The following is a 19,567-nucleotide window of genomic DNA, read 5'->3' as shown; positions in this document are numbered from 1 at the left end:
TCTTAAGTGAATGCTGTGAAGTGTTTCCTCCAGTTTAGAAATCAAGTTGAACTTACAAGGGCTTAATTAAGTCAGGGGAGTGCAGTAGGTGGTACAGCACTTATCAGCCCCATCAACCAAACAACTCTGTAACAGCTTGCACTGTACCTGCTTGAGCATTGTGCTGCAAAATAATGATCAGGTACTGCAGAAAGTTCATCACTTCTGTCTCTAATCGGGTCGTAGGTTGTGTTCCAAAAATGAACAGCATAGAGAAAGAAGTGGTGACACTTTCTGCAGGATCTGAACATCATTTTACAGGACAGTGTGTGGATGCAAGCTGTTACTGATTTGTTTGACTGATGGGGCTCTTAAGTGCTATACTGCCTACTGCACTCCCCTGACGTAAGCCTTCATTAAGTTCAACTCGATTTCTAAACTGAAGGAAACACTCCAAGGCATTTGCTTCAGAACCGCTACAGATTCGTCAGGCAAGAGACCATGCCACTCAAACTGTCAACACAACTGGCACTGGTAAGAGTATCCTACAACTTCCATATCGCTGGCAATGGTTTATACACAATGATGGTGACTACTTTGAAGGTCAGTACAACTTTGAAACACGTATCTATTTTGTACGAGCTGTAAATAAATAGTTGCCACAATTGAAATTCCAATCCTCGTATAATCAATCTGAAACCTTCCTGTCTCTCCAGGTCTCTTCCACATATACAATCTTCTTTCACAATTCTTAAACCTAGTATGACTTACGATCAAATTATGCTCTGTGCAAAATTCTACCAGACAGCTTCCTCTTTCATTCCTTAACTATTTGAATAATTTCTTTTACCTCATCATACATTTCCTCAATCTCTTCCTCATCTGCGAAGCTAATTGGTATATAAATTTGTACTATTATTGTGGGTGTGGGCTTCGTGTCTATCTTGGCTACAATAAGGCGTTCACTATGCTGTTCATAGTAGGTTACCCATGTTCCTATTATCTTATTCATTATTAAACCTACTACTGCATTACCCCTATTTGATTTTGTATTTAAAACCCTATGTTTACCTGACCAGAAGTCCTGTTCCTCCTGCCACTGAACTTCACTAATTCCTGCTATATCTAACATTAACCTGTCCATTTCCCTTTTTAAAATTTCTAACATACCTGCTCGATTAACGTGTCTGACATTTCACCCTCCGATCCTTAGAATGTCAGTTTTGCAGTTTTGTTTCTCCTGACGACATCCTCCTTAGTAGTCCCTGTCCAGATATCTGAAGGGGGACAATTTTACATCTGGAATATTTTACCCAAGAGGATGCCGCCATCATTTAACCATACAGTGGAGCTGCGTGCACTCAGGAAAAATTACGGCTGTAGTTTCCCCTTGCTTTCAGTTGTTCACAGTACCAACACAGCTAGGCCGTCTTGGTTGATGTTACAAGGCCAAATTAGTCAATCATCCGGACTGTTGCCCCTGAAACTACTGAAAAGGCTCCTGCCCCTCTTCAGGAACCACAAGTTTATCTGGCCTCTCAACAGATACCCCTCCATTGTGGTTGCACGTACAGTACGGCTATCTGTATCACTGAAGCATGCAAGCGTCCCCACCAATGGCAATGTCCACAGTTCAATGGTGGAAGTCCGTGGAGATACAGACAGAGAATACTACACTGCAAATATGCCCCTTCTGTCCCACACCATATGCTCCAGTCATCGCCGTAACTGGTAACACTGGGGTAAGTCCACATTTGGATGCTGTTTCTGCTTCTGACTCCCCCTAGAACAATTATTTTCTTGGAGAACTATCACTGTCACTTCTTAACGTAACACTTGACATATTCATTTTATGCCACCCAGAATGAACATTACTGTGGCTAATAATCACCATCATCATACTTACACTAAGATGAAAATCTGGGCTGCATATTCTACAGAAACCCAAAAGTGCGTGCTACAAACAAATGTGACAAAATGACGTTGTTCATTGGAGTGCTATGTGGTATAATGCCCTTACCACTGTGCTTCATGCCATCACCTGCCTTCTTATATGCACACAGCACTTTACACTTTTGGTTAGTGGACGAGACATGGCCAATTTCTATATCAGTGCAGAATCTGAACTTAAATAAGTCTAGTTCAATGATTACAGTTGCATAAACAAATTGGAATGATACTGTTTAGTGTATACTGATCACTGGAGAGAGACTTAAAAGCAGAAACTGAGCTGAGTGTAGAGAGTGTCATAGTATTTCCAGTTGCTAGCAGGACGCAGATGAATATTTTCTAAATCTCTCTGCACAGAAAGCATCATACACCAGTTTCTGTCACTCCACTCCAGAAGGTAGTAATATATCAGTTTTTGTTACCACAACTTCTTTCTTGGCAGTAAATTTCAGCAGCATTATATAAATAAAAACTTTTATATTTGTGTTGGAATATTGTCTGTCGAAAGAACAGATGATTTGCAAAAAATTCCTATCCCACTTTTTTTTTGTTTGGTCAACATTTCAGTGAGTACGTAATAGCAAAGATTTTTTGTGCTTAGGAAGAACTCCTACAGCCAAAATAGCCAATCAAGTGCAGATCTTCATACAAGCAACTGCCTGGGAGACTTCCTGGTCCACGCAGACAATTAATGAACCTGGCAATGTTTGACAACTGCTAAATATGAATGGGAAATGGATATATACATCCTAATGTCTTTCCCCCACATCTCTCTGCCCATTTCCTTCCACCTCTGTATGTCCATTTCCTTTCGTCGGCGCACCCTGGTCCCCTCTGTCCACCTCTTCTTCCCCCATCTCTCTGGCCTCAAGTCTTGTTTATTGTTATTACAAATGAAAACTTGATTGGGAATTAAAGTTGTTTAAAATGAATGGGTAAATCAGATGGGATCATTTGTATATGGGGTACGAGAGAGACCTCTCCAGCTGCTGAATCTGTCACAATAGTAGATCTGATGACAGTATTTTGCATAGTTTTATTCTGCAAATAGGTAGAATTACAATGTTTCAGATCCCAAAGCAATATTCTAATCATAAGCCGGTAAGTTATAAATATAGCTTTCCTGTTTTATGTTAAGATAGAATGCAAGGAAGAAAACAAAACAACACATTGATGTGTAAACCATTTTTTTTAAGCTTATATACAGGGTGTTTCTGTAAGAACATGCAAAAATTTAACAGAACGTAGAGGATGCTCTGAGGTCAGAGAAGCCAGCGTAAGCAGATAATAGGAATAAAATAACATTACTGTGTACTTTTTTATTTACATTAGATACAGTTAATCGCAAATACAGGGTGCGGCAGCATTCATAGTATGATATTAAAAACACACCATCAGGCAGTAACTGTAATTTATTTATTACCTCTCATGTCGATTAATAGTTAAAGGTATGCCATTTACTAACGTGTAAGTAAGTCATTGTCCATTGCGTGGATTACTTTTTGAATATGCCTCCTGTCAAATGATGCCCCCTCTGCAGAACACATTCATCTAGGCGGCGTCGAAAGCTTTCCATAACAAGGCGTAGCGTATTCCCTGGGACATTGCCGACAACAGTTCTGATGCGATCCTTCCTCAGGAATGGTGGTACAACGTGTTCAGAACACTTCTTGCTTCAGGTAGCCCCAAAGGAAAAGGTCTGCACATGAAAGGTCAGGTGAACGAGGCGCCCACGAAATGTCACGAAAACAGGAAATTACTCTACCGGGAAATGTCTGTCACGAGAAATACATGCAAATTCTGGATGTATGCGAGGTAGATCTGTCTTGTTGAAACCATAATTGTTCCACATCCACATCGGCCATACCTAACTGGGGAAGTCTTGCAGCATCTTTAGGTAGCATTCGCTGGTGGCAGTTACAGCCACACCGCTGTCATCCCCAAAGAAGTAAGGGCCAATAATTCCAAAGGAAGCAACTCCACACCACATTGTGACACAAGAACTGTGCAAGGGCTTGATGTGCAGTTCACGTGGGTTTACACCACTCCAATAATGCACAGTCTGTTTATTCACTGAGCCACATAACTCAAAATGAGCTTCATCTGACATCAGGAAGGTGTGCAACATTTGTGGATTTTGGCAAAGAGATCACCCACAGTAAGCAGAATGTTTCGCGTGAAACCCAATCGCGATGCCTAATTTCCTGAACAAACTGCAGCTTATATGGGTGAAAATGGAGATCTTCGGGCAATATTCTCCTGAACAAGCGATCGGACATATTCACAGCTTGTGCTTGACGATGAGCAGATCTTTTTGGGCTACGCAATAGTGCAGCATGAACATTTTCCATGGCTTCTGGTGTCCACACAGTTCTTTCACTTCTTTCCAGTTTGCCGTTGCAAACAGCACATGTAGTTTGAAATGCATGTACCCACCTCACAACGGTCTGTTCATTCAGAACTTTCCCATGACGTTCCAAGTTGAAATGTTGCCAGAATAGATGCTGGGTAGCAATAACAGAGTTGTTATTTTTTAAATAACTTTCAACAGAAAAGGCACGATGCTGTGCACTCCACCGCTCCATATCACTGTCACACTCGAAATGGCCGCTCATTAGTACACGAATGCGGCACGAGCTGGCACACATTCCTGCAGTATGTCATTGTACTATGCAAGTCAAATTACACTATGAATGCCATACATGACTTCAGATATCACCATAGGAAATCATCAAGAAGATTCAGGTCAGGTGACCTTGCAGGCCATGGAATAGGACCTCTCCTTCCAATCCAGCGACCAATAAATACAGCATTCAGACGATTGCAGACCTCCACAGTGAAGTGAAGCGGTGCACTGTTATTTTGTATCCACATCTTCTCATGAAGAGCCAAGGGTATATTCTCCAACAACTCAGGTAGAACTCTTTGCACGAACCTCAAATACAGGTAGCCATTCAGACAGCCAGGTAGCAGATATGGTTCAATGAGATTGTCGCCTGCAATGTTGGCCCAGACATTCACAGCAAAACATACCTGATGGTGTGACTCTAGTACAGCGCGGAGATTTTCCTCATCCCACACATCCTGCTGTTCGAAATACCATCACAATTAAATGATGCCTCGTCAGTAAACAGCACGATTTTGAGGAAATCTAGTCGATCAATCCATTGCTGAAGCAACCACTGGCACAGTGTGAAGCTCAGTGTAAAGTCGGTCACAAGCATTGCATTGACTCGTTATGGGTGATATGGGTATAATTGTTGTATGTGGAGTACTCGCCACATGCTAGTATGTGCAGCACCCATCTCACGTGCAATTCAACAAGTACTTATGGTGGGCTCCGCTGCAACACATTCCAGCACCTCTTTAGAATCAGGTGTGCGAGTGGCCTCATATTGCCAGGTCTCTCGTTTCTTCTTTCCAATGAACCAGTCTCCCACCTTTGATGATCAAGAGAAAAACTGTCATCGTGATGGATGACACCTGATAAGAAATCCTTCCCTGTACAGCCTTTCAGCAGCAAGAGCATAGCAGCATACTTCCCCATACACAAGATGCACATCACAGAGTTCTGCAAAACTGTACCGGTACTGCTCCATCATGTTGGACTGTACGTCTCTGAATAGCACTGAGTAATGAACAGGTCTTTTGTTGATTTATAACATGCTCTGTCATATGATACAACAGAGCCACCTTATGGACAAGTAAAGCAAATGTAACCTGCATCATGGCTTCCTAGTAATCAGGCTCATCCTCCTAGTTTCCTTCCAGGAAATAAAGAGTGTACATGTAAATAAACAGCACAATATGTACAAACTTGTATGTATGTTAGTAGTAAATAAACTGGAAAACAGTAATGCTAGACAACATGGTAGACAAGTTTACTTCCTCATCTCCTTAAGCTGGCTTCTCTGACTGCAGTTTCCCTCCCTCAAATAGTTCAGTGGTGCATTCTCTATTACTGTTACATTTTTGCGTGCTCTTACAGAAATGATCTGTGTAAGGACAAAGAATATATATATAAGAGAAACAATTTGTCTAATGGTTTAAATGCCCTGCTAATGTAGTTAAAACTGACTGTAAGAAAGAAAAGAAGCTTACATTTTCTTCTCAACAATTATGATTAAGAGGACTGATTACTTATTTATCTTTTGGTACATAAAGTAAATAATGTCTCACCCTGTTGCTGTCAAAGTGAACAACTATTGCTTCAACAGAAACAGCAAAATCTTCACTGCCCAAGGTTTTCTTCTCAACAGCACACAGGTTTACATCTGCTGTGTAGTACTTTGTATCTATATGCCAGGGATATGCCTTTATCCCATCTTCCACCTCTGTATAGTCTGGAAGTTCCTCTACACCCAGAATTGCTGAAAAATGTGAAAGCAAAGTGAAACTATAACAGTGTTTTGAGAAAGATAAAAGACAATGCATATATGCATTTTTTTCACTTCAACTGCAGCTCACTGAATGTAAATATTACAAATTTTGTAACATGCATTAAGATGTGAGCTGTAAATGACAATATCTGTTTGACAAAGCAACTCCCAAATGCAATTAGTTACAACTGAAGCAATATTGGAATAATGTCTTATGATAAAGGAGCAAAATTGAAAATAATATATTATGACACGGGCTATCGTCTAGGTGAACTAAATTATATAAATCGTACATCCTACCAAACACTTTTTTACTCAGTGGCCACTCATTAAAATTATACGAATAAAATGGTACAGCATTTCTACAGCGGTTAATTTTGATTTCTAGTGTGAATGTTTATGATTAGTTAACGTAGTGGCTTGCTTGTGAAGTCCAAGAAAAGCAACTGATCCTGGTTTGCAAGTGGCCATGTAAGAAACACAACTTAAGTCGCCACAAATAACAAATGATCATAATGTAACATTGCAATCTCTTTCATGAGAAATGCGAAGCTGAATAAGAATACACAATAAGGAAGCCACCTCAAAGCAAGCACAAACCCTACAACGTTTTAATACCCATGAATAACGCAGCTCTGCAATATGTTAGCAAACATTTTAACCTATCAGTTTGCGTTCATATTTCGTGGACTGTAATTGCGAGTATCCTCTCTACAACGTGAAATTATATGATATTTAGGGAAATCAAAGTAAGATGCATTAACAAATATGAACGAAAAACAAACTCATAACCACAATCAAGACTGCTATGGGGAACTTCGAATATTGAAACAGTACAAGAGCAGCTCTTGATGATTTCATGATATTTTACGAACGTTTAGTCAGCAAATATTTATTAAATTTCATGTTATTGACCCCACATCGACAATAATACGAAATGTAAACTTACATTTTATTATATCTTCTGGGTGTGTGCTAGTGCAGCTGGCTATTACTGCACATGGGCGAGACTCCATTGTTTAAATATTTATGAAATCTTTTCTTAACTGACAAATATAAAAGCAATTCTGTCGCTCCAAATTGATTACTCTGTCAACAGGCAATGATAGTACCAAACTCCAAACCCCGAAATACGCACCACATATTGACTCCTGTCACCTATCTGTACGTGTCATTTTGTGTCACGGCACCAACACATTCCGGATTAGTGCATATTTCCTTTAAGTTATGCTTGCCTATGATACTATATTTCCTATTAAATGACAAAATATGATATGCATAATTATCTCTGGATGTTTGTTTGTTGCAAGATGGTACGCTGTGTGTGATATTAGTGTTCTGTAGAATCGCAGTAGATATTCGGTTGTTGACGGGTTCTGACGTGAGCAGTTAGTGTTGGAGTTTGTTGTCGTGGCTGTGGTAGCAAAAGTTTATACAAATTAAAGAAAATGTCAACGTTACAAACTGTGCTGGGTAAATTTTACGTGGAATATGCTAACAACACACCCAAGAAGTTGAAAATAATTGATGCGTACTTGCTATACATATTCCTAACCGGCGTTATTCAGTTCGTGTACTGCTGCTTAGTGGGCACATTTCCATTCAATTCCTTCTTAAGTGGATTTATTTCATGCGTGAGCTGTTTCGTCTTAGGAGGTAGGTGTATTCGTTGGTAAGCACTTATAGTCTGTTAAGAATTTTAGGCCTGTGTAGTAGATAACCATATAATTCCCATTTGTAGCATTGTAGGCACGTGTTCGTCCAATTTTGAGATGAAAGCACTCTATAGGGCGCACTATACACAGAGCATTATCACTGTATGTCTTGTGTTCGTTTCAGATTTTAGTCGTGTAGTGCTGTTTAGTCCAAGGTTATGTGGCATTGCTGGTAGAAGACTGCCAGTGTTGATTTAATATTTTAATACTTTAAGTTGCATATTTTAATACTTTTAAGTTGCCAGGGGCTCAATTTCTGGCTCGGATTAGGGGAAAAATATCTTCATTTCTGAGGACAAATTGAAGTATCATTAGGTGGGTGTTACGTTAGGCAGTCCCATGTTAACACGTCATTTGTACTGGAAGAATTGGTGATTCTTGCTGACTTTTGATCAGATATGATTCACAAATTCAGTGCACTCTTTTTCCATAAACTACGAAGATTGCAAGGACGTGATTGCCAGACGTAGGAGGGAAGTAGCATATGAATGTTTTTTCCCTGTTTTAATGGCTGTGTGTTTGCAGTGCTCTTGCACTATGGAGGAAGAGTGAGGCTTGCTCTAGGGAGAGGGAGTGAAGCCACACTGAAAACTATCCATTTCCTTAATTTTCAGTCTTTAGCTCTACGTGTACCTGTTACCATTGAGGCCCATTTTTTATTATTCTTTTATTTATTTCCCCTTAGTAATGTTAATGTTTTCTCTTTTTGCTTCTCAGTGTTTATAGACCTACTTAAATTACTCATGTGCACTCTTCACAAAGATAAGTGGTTGTTGGGTGAAAGGTGTACTTCATTTCACTTTATAACATGTACGCATTAATACAATACTTGACATTTCTTACTCGGTGATCTTCATCGTAGGGAATGTATGAGGCCAGCATTTCATAGAAATGCAAAGCATTTTCATATTTTCATGTGTAACTACATTCAGGCATTCTTGGTGAAGATATTTGAATTGTCCATATTAAACAGTAATGTGGTTCTTAGCAAGGGTGTCAGTAACATTATAGTTGTCACGGTACTTCATAGAGTTCTCAACTGCATGTAGTTATGTTTTTATATTTTGCATAAAATAATCATGACATGTTAGCAAAGTCATTGTTCTTTCCAATAAGCGAAACTCCTTGCTGTAAGATCAGCTGGCATAAGTAGTGTGTATTAGGGTCTAAATTATTTTTCACTATATCAGATTGTTGTTTTGCTTTTCAGTTTGTCTGCGACTACAAGTCAACCCTCAGAACAAGAGCCAGTTCTATGGAATAAGTCCTGAAAGGGGCTTCGCGGACTTCCTCTTCGCGCACATCATTCTTCATCTTGTAGTTATGAATTTCATTGGATAGCTGTGGCACAAATTTCTATGGCATTTTTGATGTTTTTCAAAAATTGTTTTAAAATGATTGCTAAATAAATTTGATATTTGTTTGTCTTAACCATATTTTGTTTGTTTTGATGACTGGTTTCGAAACAGGCATATGAATTAAGCTTCATAGGAAATTCCTATTATTACAGGGCCTAATGTACATAAGGGTTCCTTCATTACTAGTGTGGTTCCATTGTGGGAGGAAGGGGTCAACCATACCCCAACTAAACAGTTGATCCAACCATTTATAAAGGGACTTCAGAGTTTGTTTTTTGTTGAATGAATCTGAATCATTACCTTTAGCGCAGTATGCCACGTCATAACGTAAAATTAAATTGCAACTATAAAACAAATGTTTCAACTAATTTGCAGCCATTGAAATCACTGCTTTTGTTTTTAGTTGGTATTAATTTTACGGTGTGATACCCATAAGGACTTCATTCACTTATCAGATGTCAGAGAAATAAATGGTTTTGAACCCCACACTTCAGTCAGAGATGTAACAAACCAGTTTTTGAAAGTGTTAACATTGAAGCATAGTTTTGGCTATCATAGCTTTTATAACAGCTCAAAATAAAATGGCAGGAGGTTACTTTAAAATTAACCTGATTCCTTTTCCAGCTCGTGACAGATCTGAGGAAATCTGATTATCTAATAACCTTGGTGATGACTTGCTATTAAACACTTTTTAAAAGAAAAATTTGAATAATAGCCAATTATCAACATCAAAAGTGATTAACTGCAAAAGAATGCTTGTATAATTTGCCTAATACATGTCATTTCCCTTTGGAGAGATGTTTACAGTACCTGACTGTATTATTTAGTCAGCTGCATCAACTTAAAGAAATATTTAATTTCCCAATAATTAAAGTTAAGAGACAGCAACAGCTTACAGAGCATAAGTAAATCATCCAAAAACTTAATATAAACTGTTAAAAGCTTTGAATTTCCAATTTTTTTCTATTTAATGTCTTTTTCTCTTGTCATATTGTGGAATAGCAACTCTTAGAAGACTGCCAGTCTCCTAATCCCAATGCAAGGACGAAGCCAGGATTTTGTCGAGGGAGGGGGGTCAGATTTGTTAAAGAGGATCATACAATGACACGTTTTTCATTTATTATGAAAATTTTCATAAGAACAATACACCATTTTATTAGAAATTGCTCTTAGTTTTCACCAAGCAGAGATATAATCTCATTAGTTGGAAGTGCTGTACATTGGCAAACCAGTAGGAAGCAGTCGTGCTCCAATTTCCCTTCACCATCCTAGGTCATTTTACACCCTTTTTCTTTCAGTGTGGAGTTGAGCTGAGGAAGTGATCTGGAATGCACAAGCACTAATTTTTTTTTGGTGCACCATAATTATTAACAACAGGACTTTTGGAACAGAGAGACCTCTGTTCGACAGAGAAACTGGAATAATTTCTGGTGGCAAAAATGCAAATGATCTGGAATTATTCATCCTTACACTTTCCCAAATTTCCTCATTTAAGTATGCATCTGCCTCTACTTGCAATGTAAGAAAGATCATTTTTTGCACGAGAGAATATCCCAGCAGATAAATGCATGAGCCTAAATGTGAAGCGTTTGGATTATTAATTATTTATCATATGGCTTTTAGTGCTGTGTGTCTCCAAAGAGATGCTTGGCTCATCTTCAGTGCAACTCTTTTCATTTAAGCAGAGGGGCTGCAGCTTTATGGGACTTGGGATCCATCAGGAAATAAAGGTGTTTGCAAAGAACTGGCTGTGGCATGTAGTAAGGGACCAACCTTACCATTTGCCTAAAGTTAAATGGGAAACCACTGAAAATCATTTTCGAGATTGGCAGTGGATGGACTCGAGCCACGTAGTCTCCCAAATCCAGGAGTTGCCAGCTCAGTGACTCAACATGCAGAGCTACCCAAAGTCAGTGGAGAATTTGGTAAAATGGGTTGTTGTAATGCATTTTATTTTAGTTTAAAACAAAGTACAACAATAGATTAAGTTCTGACATTGCATTTTTTTATTTAACTGTGTACATTTGGTCTTTCGATAGTGTATGAATGCCTGCTAATTTTAAGATTTAACACTGCATGGAACTGATAGCTTCAATTATTTACAACAGCGTAGATTGATTTTGGACTAAAGGTTGAGGGAGGGACGAAGGGCGCTGTTGGCTTACGACGAATCCAAGCAACCCACTGAAAAAATCTTTTAGAAACAAGCTATAGAATGTGCTGTCATCACATATCCCACCCGCTCTCCCCAAATCCCTCCCCATCATTCCACATCAGAACTGGTTTCGTAACTGGGTAACCAGATTTGGTGATATTTTGCCATTTCGGCTATTAATAATAGGATATTGAGCAAATTTGTCAAAGAAATGTAACCATCACCATTTGGGCAATATTTTTGTTGATCAATGCAATCTCTGTGTGACGCAGCCAAATCCAAGCGTATTTTTGTGCACTGATTTTAATTTAATGCCATTTGTTATGATATTTACTGTGTTGCTGCCTTGTGAAATACTGAAATATTGCAACCCCAAAGTTCTACCAGCCTCCAAATAACAACTCAGTGCTAACATCAAACTGCTGGTAATTAGGCTATTTTAGTAGTGCATACATGTTTTTAACTTACCATAATGCTAGCGGATGAACAAAATCAGTTTCCTCCTCCTTTCTTCTTACAAACTTATCCATAATTAGAAACTATCACAACAGCACACAACAGAAAATCAATAAATAATAGCACTTACATTGAATTCAATTACAAATAAGGACTGAACTGATTAAAATAACAACAATTGAGCTCAAACAAGGCCAAAAATGATTTTGGATAAAACAGGATTGGATAATAGCTAATAGTGCTGTGAATATATAGATAGTTTGTGTCCCTTATTTGTTATAGGATGAAAATAGCCCAGTCACCTGTCCCCCTCCCCCATTGTCTATATCCTTGGCCCATCAACCCTTCCTTTTTGTACCTCCCAATGGCAAGCCTTTTAACACAACATTAAATGCAAGAAATTGTTATACTGTCATTCCTACCACAGCCATTGTCCAAGTAGTTATTATCGAAACAATGATTAGTGAGTGGACATCTCCGTTTACAAGCACACTTCGCAAGTCACCGTGTGGTGCATGGCGTGGGTATCACATACCACTACTTGTCATTTCATTCACAAATAGTGCAGGAAAAACAGTTGTCTTACGAGCCTCTGTATGAGCCCTAGTTTCTTGCAGCTTATCTTTGTAGTCCTTACACAAAATTTACATTGGCAGCGGTATAATCATTCTGTAGTAACCTCAAGTGCTAGTTCTCTAAATTTCCCCAATAGTCCCACAGAGAAAGAGCATCATCTTCCCTCTATAGATTCCCATTTGAGTTCATGAATTATTTCTCTAATACTTAGGTGTTAGGCCTAATCGAATCTCTAAATCAGAATAAGGATTTGACTACTGCTCCAACCCAGCCAAAATCATTATCAAAGAATCCTTGTTTTATATTCAGGCAATGCCCACAGAGTGTAATTACAAATGCAAGGTGCTATTGGAACTCTAGGATCTTATACAAGAGTAACCGAGTTAGGTTCAAATGGATGTAGTGTGCAGTTGTTACACTCTTATGAAAATAATGGCCTAGTGTGAAGATTTGCTTGCATCAGACTAGTATTAGAACTGATGACAAAGTGTCATTACATATCAGTTGACCCAGGGACAATGCTGGAGCTGTGCATGGTTGTCCATAAAAGTAAAGAGGGAAGTACACGAGTTAAGTGTGTTTCACTTTGGTGACTCAGTTTTGGAGCAGGCAAGAAAGTAAATACAGACAGTCAAGTCATACTGTCCCTCACTAACAAGGAAGAAAGTGGGACTAGCCAAAAGTGACACTACATGCATGCTCAGCCAGCCAGTACTAACGCATTTATTGAGGTTTTCCAAATCTAGACACCTACACCCAGAATACATTTGGTTGTGTATAATTCCCCCTACCCCGTTAACTGAAAGTACTGCTCATGGGCATTTGTTTGGATTTGGGATCTGCATAAGTGACTTCCCCAAGAAGGCGCAAGAAATGAAGACTCTTCGGAATATTTTGACAACCTTTATAAGAAGTAATACAGAATAGTTCGTGATACATCATTTTGTGTACATTTGTTAGATTGCTCTATTTAGATCACCAGAACAATTGAGTGAAAGCATTTGTCATAAGAGTGATCAAATCCTCTCAGGCATGACGACACATATCCCACTTTTCACACAGAGTCCAGACCATGAAGAGAAAAGCTCTATAGCTGGTAAGTTCTATAACTGATCTGTCTGAGGGGAGCCATTATTTTGCACACCTTTGATTAAGGAATAATTTCTCTTACACATCCGTATACAGGGTGTTACAAAAAGGTACGGCCGAACTTTCAGGAAACATTCCTCATACACACATAAAGAAAAGATGTTATGTCAACATGTGTCCGGAAACGCTTAATTTCCATGTTAGAGCTCATTTTAGTTATGTCCACCTACGCTCAATGGAGCACGTTATCATGATTTCATACAGGATACTCTACCTGTGCTGCTGGAACATGTGCCTTTACAAGTACGACACAACATGTGTTTCATGCACGATGGAGTTCCTGCACATTTCAGTCGAAGTGTTCGTACACTTCTCAACAACAGATTCAGTGACCGATGGATTGGTAGAGGTGGACCAATTCCATGGCCTCCATGCTCTCCTGACCTCAACCCTCTTGACTTTCATTTATGGGGGCATTTGAAAGCTCTTGTCTACGCAACCCCGGTACCAAATGTAGAGACTCTTCATGCTTGTATTGTGGACGTCTGTGATACAATACGCCATTCTCCAGGGCTGCACACTGGACTCGCATTCGGGAGGACGACGGTTCAATCCCGTCTCCGGCCATCCTGATTTAGGTTTTCCGTGATTTCGAAAGGGCACGGCCGATTTCCTTCCCCATCCTTCCCTAACATGAGCTTGCGCTCCGTCTCTAATGACCTGTTGTCGACGGGACGTTAAACACTAATATCCTCCTCCAGGGCTGCATCAGGGATTCCTTGCGACGGAGGGTGGATGCATGTATCCTCGCTAACGGAGGACATTTTGAACATTTCGTGTAACAAAGTGTTTGAAGTCACGCTGGTACGTTCTGTTGCTGTGTGTTTCCATTCCATGATTAATGTGATTTGAAGAGAAGTAATAAAATGAGCTTTAACATGGAAAGTAAGCATTTCCGGACACATGTCCACATAACATATTTTCTTTCTTTGTGTGTGAGGAATGTTTCCTGAAAGTTTGGCCGTACCTTTTTGTAACACCCTGTATAAGGAATGATTTCTTGGTTTCAAGTAAATTAAATAATTCTAAATTACAAGATTAACGACTAAAAGCCCTAAACATGTACACTGTCTAAAACCATTTACAAAATTAAGGTTTTGGTTACAACATGTTAATATAAAGTGTTTATGTGACGATGATACACACTTTGAGGAATCAGGAATTGTCTTATGAGAATACACATGTGAGGCAATACTGACCCTACAACTTATCTTAGAAGATAGATTAAGGAAAGGCAAACCTACGTTTCTAGCATTTGTAGTCTTAGAGAAAGCTTTTGACAATGTTGACTGGAATACTATCTTTCAAATTCTGAAGGTGTCGGGGGTAAAATATAGGGAGCAAAAGGCTATTTACAAGAAGCAGTGGTCAGGAAGGGAGTGAGACAGGGTTGTAGCCTATCCCCGATGTTATTCAATCTGTATATTCAGCAAGCAGTAAAGAAAACAAAAGAAAAATTCGGAGTAGGAATTAAAAACCACAGAGAAGAAACAAAAATTTTTAGGTTCGATGAGATTGTAATTCTGTGAGAGATAGCAAAGGACCTGGAAGAGTAGTTGAATGGAATGGACAGTGACTTGAAAGGAGGATGTAAAATGAACATCAACAGAAGCAAAAAGAGGATAATGGAATGTAGTTGAATTAAGTTGGGTGATGCTGGGGGAATTAGATTAAGAAATGAGACACTTAAAGTGGTAGATGAGTTTTGCTATTGGGGAGCAAAATAACTGATGATGGTCGAAGTAGAGGGGATATAAAATGTAGACTAGCAATGACAAGGAAAGCATTTCTGAAGAAGAGAAATTTGTTAACATCAAGTACAGATTTAAGTGTCAAGAAGTTTTTTCTGAAAGCATTCGTATGGAGTGTACCCTTGTTTGGAAGTGAAACATGGGTGATAAGTGGTGTAGACAAGAAGAGAATAGAAGCTTTTGAAATGTGGTGCTACAGAAGAATGCTGAAGATTAGACGAGTAGATCATGTAACTAATGAGGAGATATTGAATAGAATTGGGGCAAAGAGGAATTTGTGGCACAACTTGACTAGAAGGGACTGGTTGGTGGGACATGTTCTGAGGCATCGAGGGCTCACCAATTCAGTATTGGAGGGTAAAAATCGTAGAGGGAGACCAAAAGATGAACACACTAAGCAAATTCAGAAGGATGTAGGTTGCTGTAGGTACTGGGAGATGAAGAAGACTGCACACGATAGAGTAGCATGGAGAGCTGTATCAGACTAGTCTCTGGACTGAAGACCACAATAACAACAACAAATTACAGCTCACATCAGTTGCCAATGGAGAAGTCTCAGGGAACCCACTGATCTGGCATTTCTATAGGTGCAGATTAGATGATGCAGAGGTTATTTTATCTTGTCAACTAGCCACATAGCAGACATCAAAAACCATCTTTGTCAGATTATTGACAGTCATGTTAAATTAGAATCACAAATGTTAGTAACAACTCATGAAGTGACAATTTGATGGCTTAACAGAAGAGAGAAAAAAAAAAAACAGTTTCACAAGGGCTGTGTGCAAAGTGCTGTGGAGATGGCAGATTGATTATAGCATATTGGCTGTCCATGCATTTATTCCAGCTGAAATCAGACCTCATATGTAGTCTCTGACAAATAAGAGTAGTATGTGAGGATATGTTTTCATAATTTCCACTGGTGAATCTTTATGGGGTACATTATACTTATTAGTGAAATAGTCATATTTTGGGTGCTCTAAATCAGTGGCACAAGCTAGGGCAACAGTAAACAAACATTCCATGTTCTGTTTACAGAAAGTTGGTGATATCTGTACAGTAATGGGGTGTCCTGCTGGAATACAAATTAATTGAAAGAGTAAAGGTAACCATCCACCACATAGCTGAGGAGTTATATAGTTGACAAGCTCATAAAAGAGGTTGAAAATGTTGCTCAGCTTTTGGACAGTGTCCTTTAGAGCTGACTTGGATTATGTACTACTTGGCTCTGGAACAGGACATTCTCCAAAAGTTTAGCAATGAATTTCTGTGCCTGTTGACCAGTCAACTGCATGATGAGTGATTATTTTTAGTTATTTGAAGCCTGATAATTTTCTGTCCTCTATTAAGCTGGTGAGAAACTAAGTCATATGAAAAAAAATATACATGTATATATCTCTTGTACTTTTGGGACCATAAAGCGAATTCCATGCATTATCTCTCTCTCTCAAATTCAAGTCTTCCCAGGCTTTTTGTAGATTCCTGTGTACTTTGTTTGATTTGAGAAAAGCTTGAGTCTTCTGCTTTCTCTGTGACCTTGCAAATTTAGGTAGTCCTAAGATGTTTTACAATTCTCTATTTCATTCAAATTTATTGATTTTAATTATTATTTCTCCAGTTCATTTTATTTTCACAATTAAGTATTCTTGCTTCTACAATTCTGTATTTAATTTCTAGGCACACTTCTAGTCACTGAGTTAATGCTGCCATACTGTCATTGTTCCTTCTTGTAGACCAACCAAGCCTTCATTTAGGCCAACCAGCATCTTTTTTTTTTTCCATTAGTTATAATATGGCTTTAGAAAAATTTAGATTTATGCTTATCTTTGGAAATGATCTACAATACATATCCATTATAGTTCAGTTCACTGAATCCACGTGTTGCCAACACATATTGTTAAGCATATATTTAAAACCTTTCGGGATGTAAAGTAGTGGTCCAAGAAACTCTTCTGTTCCTGATGTTTCTTACAGGTCTGCACTGGACAAAACATCAGGACAGAAGAGTTTCTTGGTCCACGACTTTACATCCAAAAAGGTTTACCAGTAGCTATGTCATCCAGTCGAGAAAGCCTTCATTCTATGATACATTTAAAAATTTGAACAAGACCTCACTGTAATGACCCATTCTCTACAATGTAAAGCATTTAATAACAGTTTGTTATATGAAATGCTTACTGAAGTGACTCATAATACTTGTAGCACACTATCACTGAGTTCAGTGATGCAGTTCACCTATTCTGAACTTCGATGATTTGATGAAAATCAAGTTAGTGGTTCTTCATGCACAATCAATTCCTTCTTCTCTTGCCTACACACAAAAAATAGTGAAAGAAATAAAAATTCCATCAGTGCCATTTATTTCCTTATCACTTCCAACCTCCCACCATTCTTAACATAATGTGCAGACTCACACCTGATGCCACCACATTTTCTCTGTGGGGGACAGGGAATTGGAGGTCTCAATTTGGAAGCTGAATATCTTACTCCTACCTGGAAGCTTAAGCGTCATGCTTCACAGCATGGGACTGTCGCGCGGTTCCAGACTGAAGCATCTAGAACCGCTTGGCCACACCAGCTGGCAGTTGCAGACAGGCACAATTAAAAGACATTTAAATAAAGCTTTCGGCCACAGCCTTCATCAGTAATAGACACACCATTCGTACACACAAGAAAGCACACCTCATGCACACATGCCAACTCCAGCATCTCGGGCCAGAATGCAACTATCTTGTGGAATGCAAGCAGCAATATGGACAGGGCGGGACAGGAGAAGGGATAGTAGTGTACAGGCGGGAGGGGGGGGAGGGAGGGGGGGGGGGAGGGAGAGAGAGAGAGAGAGAGAGAGAGAGAGAGAGAGAGAGAGAGAGAGAGAGAGAGAGAGAGAGAAACGCTGTCTGCAGGAGTGAGCAGAGACTAGAATTCCAACAGGCGCAGAGTCAGAAGATTGTGGGGCAGGGAGGTGGGGGAAAAAAAAGGAGAGAGTGGGGAAAATGGGTGGTTGCATTGGCAGAGAGTGGCAAATAAATAGGATGGGAGATGATAGGACAGAGGGGTTGGAAACTGTTGGATGAAGGGTGTGGGGACAGTAGGTTACCATAGGTTGAGGCCGAGATAATGATAGGAGTGGAGAATGTGTTGTAAGGATTACTTTCATCTGCACAGTACAGAAAAACTGGCGTTGGCAGGGATGGGGGATCCACCAGATGGCTCCGGTAGTGAAGCAGCCATTGAAATCAAGCAACTTATGTTCAGCTGTATGTCGTGCCACACTGTGGTCTACTTTGCTCCTGGGCACAGCTTGCCAGTGGCTGTTCATCCTGGTGGACAGCTGGTTGGTATCCGTAACAATTTAAAAGCTGTGCAGTGATCGTAACAGAACTGGTAAATGACATGGCTGCTTTCACAGGTGGCCGCCTCTGATGGAATAAGATAAACCTATGACAGGACTGGAATAGGAAGTGCTGGGTGGGTCAATTGGGCCGGTTTTGCACCTTGGTCTTCCACAGGGATATGGTCCTTTAGGTAAAAGGTTTGGATTGGGAGTGGCATAGGGATGGACTAGGAGGAGGGGCAGGAAGTATCTCAAGTAGGATGTCCATCATTTGATGGCAAAACAATAGGTAATCAGAGCCCTGGCAAAGGATGTGGCTCGGTTGTTCCAGTTCAGGATGTACTGGGTTACGAAGGGGACACTCCGTGGTGGCTGGTTCTTGGAGGTGGTGGGAGGATTGGGGGTGTGAGGAGAAATGACGCTGGAGATCGGTTTGTGGACCAGGTCTGGAGGATAATGTCTGTCTGTGAAGACCTTGGTAAGAGCCTCCACAAACTGAGCAAGGTAGTTTTGTCACTGCAGATACGCCATCCCTGAGAGGCCCAGCTATATGAGAGTGATTTTTTGGTGTGAAAGGGATGACAGCTGTCAAAATGCAGGTACTGTTGGTGATTCATGGGTTTAATGTGGACAGAGGTGCAGATTTTGACATCAGAGAGGAGGTGGTCAACATCTAGGAAGGTGGCACACCAGGTTGAAGAGGACCATGTGAAGTGGATGGGAGAGAAAGTGTTGAGCTTGGGAAGGTATGAAGATAGGGTGTCTTGG

General features: G+C 39.7%; 2 protein-coding genes across 2 annotated transcripts in view; one reads left to right on the top strand and one right to left on the bottom strand.

Moving 5' to 3' along the window:
- Nucleotides 1–7,551, bottom strand: part of LOC124798466 (alpha- and gamma-adaptin-binding protein p34-like) — a 74,939-nt gene extending 67,388 nt beyond the window's left edge. Inside the window, exons 1-2 of the mRNA XM_047261895.1 lie at nucleotides 7,258–7,551; nucleotides 6,109–6,299 (exon numbers count right to left, since the gene is read on the bottom strand). Of these exons, the coding sequence (XP_047117851.1) occupies nucleotides 6,109–6,299; nucleotides 7,258–7,324 (258 nt within the window). The 5' untranslated portion in view covers nucleotides 7,325–7,551. The remainder of the gene's footprint in view (nucleotides 1–6,108; nucleotides 6,300–7,257) is intronic.
- An 87-nt stretch (nucleotides 7,552–7,638) lies between these two features.
- On the top strand, nucleotides 7,639–9,454 carry LOC124798467 (dolichyl-diphosphooligosaccharide--protein glycosyltransferase subunit DAD1). Its single transcript, XM_047261897.1, has 2 exons — nucleotides 7,639–7,964; nucleotides 9,234–9,454. Exons 1-2 carry the CDS (start codon nucleotides 7,757–7,759, stop codon nucleotides 9,362–9,364), a joined length of 339 nt encoding a protein of 112 aa, XP_047117853.1. The 5' UTR covers nucleotides 7,639–7,756; the 3' UTR covers nucleotides 9,365–9,454.
- The last annotated feature ends 10,113 nt before the right edge of the window (nucleotides 9,455–19,567 follow it).

This window comes from Schistocerca piceifrons, chromosome 5 (genome assembly GCF_021461385.2).
Source record: "Schistocerca piceifrons isolate TAMUIC-IGC-003096 chromosome 5, iqSchPice1.1, whole genome shotgun sequence".
In the NCBI taxonomy this organism is placed as follows: Eukaryota; Metazoa; Arthropoda; class Insecta; order Orthoptera; family Acrididae; genus Schistocerca; species Schistocerca piceifrons.
The sequence above is the reverse complement of the archived record's forward strand: the minus strand, read 5'-3'. Positions and strand labels throughout refer to the sequence as shown.